The sequence below is a fragment of the Camellia sinensis genome, chromosome 15 (genome assembly GCF_055761805.1).
Source record: "Camellia sinensis isolate YWXY chromosome 15, ASM5576180v1, whole genome shotgun sequence".
Taxonomy (NCBI): domain Eukaryota; kingdom Viridiplantae; phylum Streptophyta; class Magnoliopsida; order Ericales; family Theaceae; genus Camellia; species Camellia sinensis.
In genome coordinates this window covers 9,375,338-9,386,384 of record NC_138975.1, presented here as the reverse complement: position 1 = coordinate 9,386,384, position 11,047 = coordinate 9,375,338, and the positions used below count along the sequence as shown (strand labels likewise).

The window sequence follows — 11,047 nt, the reverse complement described above, 5'->3', positions numbered from 1 at the left end:
TGTACATGGCGACGAGGGACGAAGATGTGTCCATCAATAGCGCTTTTCTCCCCAGCTTTGTACTTCTCACATTCTGCATCAATGATCCTCTTCAGGGCCACAGATGGGCTCGTACGCTCTACGACCGGTACTAAAGGAGAAGCCATTGACAGTATGCTTTTCTTGAAAGTGAAACCGAGAAAGGAAGTAGAGAGAAGCCGAAGATCGGTAGAAAGAGCGGTTTGTACGTTAAAAGAGCAAGTGGTTTCAGAGCACAAAACAAAAGGGTTTTTAAAGCCTTTGTGTCTGAAAATATGTTGCGTAAGTTGTTAAGTATTAGAAGTGCGAATACAAAGAGCTTCCTTCAATATTGATGCTTTTGGAGGAAAAAACAAAGCCTAGATGTTGAGACTAGCTTCGAAGTAAGATATTTGGCTTTGAAGCCAAGTTTTAGCGCCAAAAGCCAAAAAACAACGGCTTCGAAACAGAGAAGCCGGCTTCGAAGCAGGTTTCCATACCCAAAATATAAGAATACTCGAGTGTTTATTTTACTTCAAAGGGTTTAAAGACTTGTTTTTAGGTTTTTAACAAAGGTAATGTCCTTCGAGGCAAAACTTGAGATTCTTTAAGGATGGGATTTGGTGTTTGAAACATCAAAAGCAAATCGATCATAATGACAATGACTAGATGTTGATTATGGTCAAAACAGACTTTAAGTATAAGATTGCTAGATCTGAAGCACTGTTTCTAATTGAAAATCAGCCAAAGCTGTCAACTTTATTCCACAAATTGGAAAAGTTCATAATTGGCTCTTTTAGTATTTCATTTAAAACAATTAAGTCCAGATTCAAAGGATGAAATTGTTCAATTCGAAGCTCTGAATTGACTTTTAAAAGACAAGTAGAAGCAGGGTCAAACAATGCCAAATGAAGAAGAATTTTGTTTATATTAAAGCCAAAGCGATTACATCAGATGACCCTATCTCGGTATAAACTCGAGCTCATAAAAATAAGGAATGGAATAAATAACAAGATCATGAAATTTAGTCCAACAATGATCAATAAACTTTTGTTCTCTCCTTATGCTATCTTCTATGTCTTCTAGCATTGGCTGCATAAGTTGATGTATTCTCACTTCGTAGTAGAGCTCTTCAGCCTTTATTTCGAAAGCCACCTCTCTCAATCCTTGTTCCAATTCGTCAATGTCTAAGTCATCCCAATATGCAGAATCTTTATTCTTGAAATCACCGAATTCTTCAATGAAGTTCTCTGCTTCGTACTGAGCATGAATTCAAAAAGACGAAAGTTGGTCTAAAGATTGTGTGGTAGCCACAGAATTTCGATGCCAGAAACATATGAAGTTCTGCCTGGGCAAGGGGATTAAGGACATGGCCCCTAGTTAGAATATCACAAGCCCATCGAAGGTTCTTGAGAGGGACTTCGTCCTCAAGAACATTAAAAGGCAAGTGAGAGAAAGCTGCAAGCAGAAGTTGAGCTTGTTTCCGCTCAGCTGGAGTAGGAGAAGGTAGAGGTTTATAAGGTGGAAAGACGTTATTCATGGATAGGGCAAGCTTTAGTCTCTCTGTCCAGCAAAGAGTTGGTGGAGGAGAAGGTATGAATACTTCAATTTCGAGAGACGAAGAAGAAGGTGTGGATGCTTCTATTTTCGGAGATGACACGGGAGCAGAAGGAACAAAGGCATTAATATAATTAAGCCAGTCAGAAGAACAAATCTTCGCCTTCTGGGCTAAGAATGATGGGTTGTACCCTTGTGCTTCTTCTAAGCGGTGGGCAGTGTACACTATCTTTGTAGGCATGGAGGATGTATACCATGCTACAAGCAGATTCTCCTCCAGACTACGTCGATGGTCAATGGGCACATAGGGATAGACCACTGAACTTCGAGCATAGGAAGGAAACTCTAAAGGGTTAGTAAACTCAACAAAATGGTGGTTGATTCGCTCCTTCAAATCACAGGTCTCAGGTGTTGACCGGCTTGTCCAGTCAGAACCCTCAGAAGAGGAAGAAGTTGTAGCTTTATCCCATACAGAGACTTGTGAAGAAGAGTTTCTTAAGTCCATATTTGCAATTTTTCGAATCAAAGGTTTGAGAGCAGTTTGTTCGAATTGTAAGGGTGAGTTAGAGGAAGAACTTCTTATGTCTATACCTGCAACTTTCTGAATCGAAGGATTAAGAGCAATATGTTCGTAGTCCAAAGGTTGGTAATTTGCAAAGGCATCCATGACTTGAATATAGAAAGGTGGGTAAAGGTGGCTAATAAATGCATGGACGTTCTTTCGAGGAGGAAAAACATCGACATATGACTCTTTGTGTGCTCGATCGCTGGAGGAAAAAATTAATTCGGCCATGAAATGTATCAGTCTGTTCGAATGCGAAGATATCAGAAGTGCTTAAAGGATTAAACGAGAGTTTAATACAGATGGTGAGTGACAGTTGCATTTCTGGGTAGATGCAAAACCCATGCACGTTCTAAGACGTGGGGAAAAGACCCTGATCCACTAATATCACCAAGTCTTGGGTATATTAGTGCGGGGGGTAATGTTGGCTACATATTTTGTACAAGCCAGTGACAATTCGACGTGTGGCAAAGTAAGGGTAATATGGGGAAACCAGTCAAGTCTCCGATCCTGATCATACACGTGACAGTTAAAATTGGTTGTTATAAGATCCGAGTAACAGTGGATCAACAAAGAGATGCAAAGTGACGTGGCTTCAACGGTTACTCACATTCAAATTCAAATATAGGAGGGAAGCCTAACTGCAAGTGAAAGCGTAGTGGAAATATTCATAAGGCAGCATGATCAGTGATTACAGAGGAGCAGTTCGACAGTCTAAAGTGCAGTTCGATGGTTATCTTTGGGGAGTATAAATAGCAGGGAGGACCTCAGAGAAAGCGGGGGGGCTCAGATCTAAAAACCAGTCTTACTTTACATATATCTCATTCCAGTTTTTATATTTCCTGCTCTTTACATTTCTGTACTTTAAATTCCTGCACTACACTTCATTCGTAGGAGTAGTTTTCGAGTATATTGTCGCTGTAAATCTCTACGAGGCTGAGATCATTGTAAGTTTTTCATTCTAATGAAATGCTTCAATTGTTCTTTATTTAACTATTCTTATGCTTAAATTCTCCTAAATCAAGCCACCAGTAAAAGTCCTCTTCATTGAGGCTGAAAGAACTATAACACAATCGTCTGAATAATTGGTTGGCAATTACAATTCTGTAAGGGCTGATTGATCCTTGCTGGCACGCTCACAATTACAATAATAACCTTCAAAAGCCAAAAAAGCCAACAACTAGTTTTTAGAGAGATTTAAGAGAGTGCATAACATAGGTTCTGGTTCGCTGGGTAGATTGTTTGAAGTGTTTCTACAATCTGTGTTTCAATTATTGTATCTTAGGAGATAAACGCCATTAAATCTGTGAGCACCTATGTGGCGGCGAATTTGTCTTAAGGACAAAATGTCACACACTTGACTTGATCTTCAAAGTTTTTTGCTGCTTTCGTAAATAAATTATGTAAGTCAATTTATTGTATTTGTTTGATTTATTTCTGTTTTCATTTTTTACACAAAAAATTGTTCCAACAATATTTATACCAAATTATTCTCATTTAGGTTGAAGTTGTATAAAGGGGAACTTGTTCATTGTTGTAAATCAAACTAGTCGAAAATAATAATAATGATAAAGTAGCATATAAAAGTAATATTACAAGAAGTATTTTGAAAAGTGTTGAACAAATTACTTATAGTAGTGTAAATTTAAATTTAATGTGATACAAATTATACCTAACAAATAAGAGATGGCTTCTTTGGAGTCACTGTTGGGCTCATGGGGCCATTACACGTTTTGTTTCGATAATCTGAACCGTTCAATGTGTAAAACTTGTTGAGTACTTTATGTCTGCAAAAAAAATCACTTTGATTGGATATTAGTAGTCCCTTGATCGAAACACATTTTTGTTAATAATTTATTTTTAAAATCATATTTATCATTAATAAAAATGTGTTTCGATTAAGGGGATATCGATATTTGATTAACATGTTTTTTTGCAACCTTAACATTAGACGAATTCTACACATTGAACGATTCATGAAAATGGGACTCGTGGTAGGCCTCCCGAGTCCAACAGTACGCTCTAGTCCACTATGAAGACTAGAGAAGAGAAAAGACTCAAAAAATATGTACCTAAATTAAATATGGCCCACGTGTTTCTCTTTTTAATTATTTTTTGAATAACATTGCTATAAAAAGAGAGCTTAACACATCTTCAATGATATTTTTTGCCCTATGTTCAATGATGGCGTCCTCTAATCAATCACAATGCCAGTTCATAAGTGCTATTGAATCCCACCATTCCCTAACCCATATATATATCACCTGTTACTTGCAATCCTGCCAAAAGGAAAAAGTATGGATCCCTACCCAAAATTTATGGAGAAAAGGATTTGTCACTTTTAATTTAATTTAATTTATTTTTTAATTATAATTATAAATTCTTGAGATGCAAATACAAGCTTATCATGGTAGACATATTAACACGTACATTAATCTAATCTATAAACTATTCCTTCGCAATTTAAACCATAATGTTGTTGATATTATACTCACAAAAGTTGCATTCGATTCCATATTATATTTAATGTGGTGACTAGCTTTACAAAAATACCAGCCATTTGTAGTAAAAGACAAAGCAAAAAAAAAAAAAAAAAAAAAAGAAGGTCTAATGTACTTTCCAACAAAGACTAATTTGGTGGCCAATTTAGTGGAAAACAAATATGGTGACATTGATAGCACGGTAACAAAATCGCCCAATTTTAATGAACTCATGCACTTTGAAAGCAAACATGTCGTGTGTGTAACAAAGAATAATGGGCGAGGGCGATACTGGTAAGGGTGAGCTTGATGGACCGGCGGCGACGGGTCATTCCACAGCAACTAGCACGTCCACAACACAACCAGATGGGCACGACAAAGAACGATCTACAGAAGAGCAAGGTTTACTGGAGAGAAACCAACTCAAAACTTTCGAGAGTCAAGGTACATCATCTAAACCTCCCCTCTCCTTCAAGGAGGCACTCACTGCCCGTTCTTGTTGGAGGAGGTTTCTTCCGTGGACGCTTCTCCTCTGACGGATCTGGTAGATGATAATGGAGTACCTGCCATCTCTATTTCTCCTGAGGAGGTGTGACGGATTCAGTTCCCATGGGTCAACTCTCTGATTATCTGTCTCATGGGTAAAAATTTGGGTTATAAGTTGTTCATGGAAAAAATCAAAAATCTCTAGAAACCCACTGGGACGTTTCAAGGGCTAGATCTTGGTAACCATTTCTATCTCATCAAGTTCCAACTGGATGTGGACGTCGGCAAAATTCTCAACGCGGGCTGTGGTTCATTGGCCCCCATTATCTAGCCGTACGACGGTGGGAACCTGAGTTTCAAGCCACCACAGCTTCAAATACCACCTCTGTGGTCTAGGCACGCCTCGTTGGTCTCCCCATTGAATTTTTTGATAGCTCCATCCTTCATAAGATTGGTGCAAGACTGGGTAAGCTACTCAAAATCGATATTTTCACTGAGAATAGTGACAGAGGCCGTTTTGCTAGACTATGCATCCAAATAGACGTCTCCAAACCCCTGGTCTCTAAAGTTAAAGTGGGTAACATCATCCAACGAGTAGCCTATGAAGGGCTACCAGCCATCTGTTTCAACTGCGGAATAGTTGGTCATCGTCTGGATGACTGCAAGGTTTCCAGTAAAGCTTCATTCACTGCTGAGAAACCCACACTTCCCTTTCCTCCTTTTCATTCAGAGTTTGGGCCCTGGATGCTAGTACAACGAAAAAATACCTGCAAGTCCGTCAAATTCGGTGCCGATAAACCTGCCGTGGCTGGTACGTCACTGCCCCATAACCCTAAAATTTGGAAGAAGAAGGCACCTGATTCAAGTTCACTTTTGGCGCCTAAACCCATTTCGTAGGCCCACGTCACTTCTGCCCATGCTGTTGCTGCTGCTACTCCTGCTACAATACAGACTGTTTCAGACGGCTCTAAGTCAAACCTTTCTATTTCAAATTCTTTGCAACTTTTAGCTGACCCTACTTCATCCACTCTTTGCCCTTCCCCCCAACCCTTGACCACCTCCTTTTCAAATGGCCAGAAACCTTTTCAAAGCCCTGTCTCATCACCCATCCCCCCGTCAACCTCAACCTTTTCCTCGTCCAAATCTAAAACCTTTTGTCTCTTAAACCTATCCACTGTACCCCCACTAAACTACCTCTTTTACATAACTCCTCTGTACCTCCAGTCTGCCCCGAGGAAAACCTCTCTTCCACTACACCTTTTAACAGTCTCACGTCCCTTTCCCAGAACCCTTGTCACAGCCTTGTCCCTCCTTCTATCCCGCAGCCCAATCATCCCTCACCACTACCTTTAAACACTACCCCCTCTAACATTAACAACAAACCTGCTGAACCTCTCACCTCTGTCTTATCCCCCCTCCTCCCCCACTGACTATCATGACCTGTCGTCACCCGAATCGCAGATCTACTCTCCGCAGGAGCCCTACCCTCACCAGCACACCATCCATCCCACCCAACCCACCCTTCCCCGACCCTCTCATCCCATTCAAACTAGAGAACCAAGAGGAACAGCCCCTTCCAGGCTGGTACATGAGGGTGAACAACCACTACTCCCGGGTGGACGACCGTCTGATCAAGGAGATTCGCCGAGATCCCTCCTATATCCTGGGTTGGTTCAACTCGGACATTCTAAACATTTGGATAAGTCTCTCACAATCCCTTATCATCCCTCTCCATCTCTGCAACCAACAAACTGTCATTGTCACTTTTCTCTCAACTCCTTACATTCACCTCTCCGACCACCCCCCCCAGACCATCCAACTAAACCAGATCATCACCCCCTCACTGAACCTCCTCCCAAATCTCCAACCTGTTTACACCCACCTCATCTCGGAAACTCTACTTTCCATTCCACCCCTACCCCTCATGGACTCTCACTGCCTTGTAAATCACCCCCGATACTTCATTTTAAAGGGCTAACTTTACATGGTAGAAAAGCTGGTAGCGGAACCAAACTTGAGCAAACTACGCGTTATCGTGCGATCTTGCACAATGCAAGAGTACTGGGAATTGGATCACCACGTCAGAGTGATACCATTCTTGAAGGAGACACTACAAACTACGCTGGGTCCGAAATGGATAGACGAAAACAACGAGGCTCTAAATCTGACGGAAGTGGACCTTCCTCATCTTCCACTTTTTAACACTCCCATGAAAGTTCTGTTATGGAATTGTCAAGGGGCTGCAAACCCATATTTTCGGAGGCATTTCAATAACCTCATGGAAGATCATCGTCCTCAGCTAGTAGTGCTCACTGAAACCAGAGTTGGCGGCAGTCACGGAGCTATTCTATGCCATAACTTGGGCTTCTCCAAGTATCACATCGTGGAAACACACGGTTTTGCTGGAGGAATCTGGTTGCTTTGGAATGACCTAGAAATCCACTGTGACATCATTGCTCAGACCCAACAGGAGGTTCACGCTTGGATTCAGGTTCCTTCTAAACCCTCTCCTTGGCTTTTTTCAGCTATCTATGCAAGTCCTATATTCAATTCTAGAAGACTATTATGGGAAAACCTTAACACCTTGGCAAACTCCCATAATGCTCCATGGCTTATGTTGGGTGATTGCAATGAGATACTAACCAGTGCAGACAAATTTGGAGAAAGACCTATCAATCTCTCTAGAGCCCTCAAATTCAAGGAATGCATGAACCACTGTGGCATGTTAGACCTGGGATTCTCTGGCCCAAAGTTCACTTGGACAAACCTTAGAAATACAGGAGCCCTCATTCGGGAACGACTGGACAGAGCTTGGAGCAATCATGAATGGCAACTTCTCTTTCCCGTAACCAAAATCCTTCACTTGCCCCGTACTCACTCAGACCACTACCCTCTCCTCCTTAACATCCACCCCCTACCTAGCAACAATGTCAACCGTCCCTTCCGTTTCGAAACCATTTGGTTCTCGGATCCTTCCTTCTTTTCAGTCGTTCGTGACAGCTGGGCCCAACACCCCACATCCTTCCTCCGAAGTGTGACCACTTTCACCTCAAAAGTCTCAATCTGGAATAAAACTAGTTTCGGTAACATCTTCCTTAAAAAATGAAGATTGGAAAGACGCTTGCTCGGCGTCCAAAAAGCCCTCGACCACCAGTCTTATCCCTTCCTTCTTGAGCTTGAGAAAGCCCTCACCAGCGAACTTAATCTTACCCTCAAGCTTGAGGAAGAGTTTTGGGCTCTAAAATCTAGAGTCAATACAATCCTAGAAGGCGATAGAAACTCAAAATTTTTTCACATTACCACCATTAATCGCCATCGAAATAACTCCATTTCAGCTCTGAAAGATACCTCTGGCACTTGGATGTATGAGGCTCCTGAGATTAAAAGCATCCTAGTCCAATACTTCTCTAACCTTTTCACTATCTCCCGCTGTGCCACTACTCTCTCTTTGTCTAACCCTGAGTTTGCTTTCCCCACCCTAGACTCCTCCTCTCATCCCTCTCTCACTACCATCCCTTCAACTGACGAAATTAAAAAAGTGTTATGGTCTTTTGGCCCATGGAAAGCCCCCGGCCCGGATGGTCTGCATCCCATCTTTTTCCAAAAATGCTGGGATATTATAGGCGAATCTGTCTCTTCCTTGGTTGTAGAAGCTTTCTCTACAGCCCATATCCACCACACCTTTAATCACACCTTCATTTGCCTTATTCCCAAAACAGCCAACCCTGAGTCAGTATCACAGTTCCGTCCCATTAGCCTTTGCAACACCATTTTTAAGCTCATAACCAAGATCTTAGTGGCCCGCCTCAGACCGTTTCTAAATGATCTAATCAGCCCTTTCCAAACTAGTTTCATCCCTGGCCGAAAGGGCAGTGATAATGTTATCATAGTCCAAGAGGTCATGCACAGTTTCAAGTAAAAAAAAAGGTAAAGTTGGCCACATGCTTGTTAAAATTGATCTTGAAAAAGCTTATGACAGGCTTGAATGGGATTTCATCAAACAAGTCCTCTATTTTTTCAACTTCCCCCAACTTTGGATCGATCTCATCCTTTCTTGCACCACTTCTTCTTCATTTGCAATCCTGTTTAATGGTGGTACAACTGAAACCTTTCAACCCTCCCGAGGTATTCGCCAAGGTGATCCCCTTTCACCCTACCTTTTTATCCTATGCTTGGAATACCTCTTCCTCTCTATCACCCATGCTTGCAACCTCCACATTTGGAAACCCATACAAGTGTCTAGAGGTGGCCCATCCCTATCACACCTTTTCTTCGCCGATGACCTTATCCTCTTTAGCGTAGCAAACACCCTAACCTGTCAAACCATAGCCAACACCCTTCAAAACTTCTGTGAGATGTCGGGACTCCAAATTAACTCCACCAAATCCAAAGTTTTTTTCTCAAACAATGTGGATGACCAAACTCGCTCCATGCTTGCTACCCAACTCCAAATCCCCACTACCTTGCACCTTGGCAAATACTTGGGATGCCTTATCCATCATGACAGACCAAATGCCAATTCCTTCAATTTCATCATTGAGAAGATCTAGAACAAACTCACTGGTTGGAGAGCCAAACTCCTTTCTCCAGCAGGCAGAACTACCTTCATAAAATCTGTCAACACTGTCATCCCCTCCTATATCATGCAAACCAACTTCCTCCTGAAGAAAACCATCCAAACCATTGACAAGCTTAATAGAGACTTCCTGTGGGGATCGACGGCGGAAAAAAGGAAAATCCACGCTGTGAACTGGGAGAATGTTTCCAAACCCAAAAATCTTGGTGGTTTAGGAATCAGACAAACCCTCCTGGTCAATCAAGTGTGCATGGCCAACTTAAATTGGCGTCTAGCAAATGATAATCAGTCACTGTGGACTAGAGTTCTCAAAGCCAAATACCCAAGTAATCCAAATCCTAGAAGGCGCGCCTCTCCCATTTGGAGAAGTATCCTTAAAGGTAAAGACCTCTTTGACAAAGGAACCAAAATCCTCATTAAAAGTGGTTCTAATACAAGCTTTTGGTTTGACAATTGGACCCACCTTGGCCCTTTGCATCAATTAGTGGAAGGCCCCCCTTACCCGTGAGGAAACCCCTCTCACAGTTCGCGATTGTTGGAATTCAAATCATTGGAACTTTAATAAACTGTCCATATCACTTCCAGCAAACATCCTTTCTCAAATTCAAACAATCACTCCGTGTTGGTTTGGCCTTGCACCCGATACGACCTCTTGGACTAACTCCCCCGATGGCCTTTTTATCAGCAAATCTGCGTACTTACTTTCCAAAAACTTCTCCACCTCCCCTCCCTTATCCAGTTGGGATTGGGTTTGGAAACTCCCTACCAAACTGAGAGTGACCCATTTCATTTGGCAAGCACTCTAACAACGTCTTCTCACCAAAGACCTCTTACTTTCAAGAAACATCACCTCGGATAGCTCTTGCCAACTTTGCGGGTCTTATCCAGAAACAATCCTCCATGCATTGAGAGACTGTACTTCTGTGAAAAGATTTTGGAACTCAATAATTATCCCCACTAAGTTATCACCTTCTTTCAACCTTAGCTCAACGGAATGGATCAAAATCAACTGCCTCTCCACTGAGCCTCACCCATCTTCAATCCCTTGGGCCATTGTCTTTCCCCTTGCTTGTTGGATCATTTGGAAAAATCGAAACTCTGCCTCCTTTGAGCCCACTCCCCCAAACCCTCTCAAACCTACTTGGACCATTGCTTTGGCCACCGAATGGTATCACCTTTCTTACACCAGCAAACCCCGTGCCACTAAAACCATTGCTTGTAGTTGGAAACCACCCCACATTCATTGCTTCAAACTTAACACTAATGGCGCGGCAAATGAAAACCATGCAGCCGCAGGCGGTATCATTCGTGACATTCATGGCAATTGGATTTCGGGCTTCTGCAGATTTCTGGGCAAAACCAACAGTCTAACTGCTGAATTTTGGGCCC

General features: G+C 42.0%; 1 protein-coding gene across 1 annotated transcript; it reads left to right on the top strand.

Moving 5' to 3' along the window:
* Nucleotides 1–7,066: 7,066 nt before the first annotated feature.
* On the top strand, nt 7,067–9,067 carry LOC145812784 (uncharacterized). Its single transcript, XM_082908003.1, has 2 exons — nt 7,067–7,927; nt 9,062–9,067. Exons 1-2 carry the CDS (start codon nt 7,067–7,069, stop codon nt 9,065–9,067), a joined length of 867 nt encoding a protein of 288 aa, XP_082764129.1.
* Nucleotides 9,068–11,047: the final 1,980 nt, after the last annotated feature.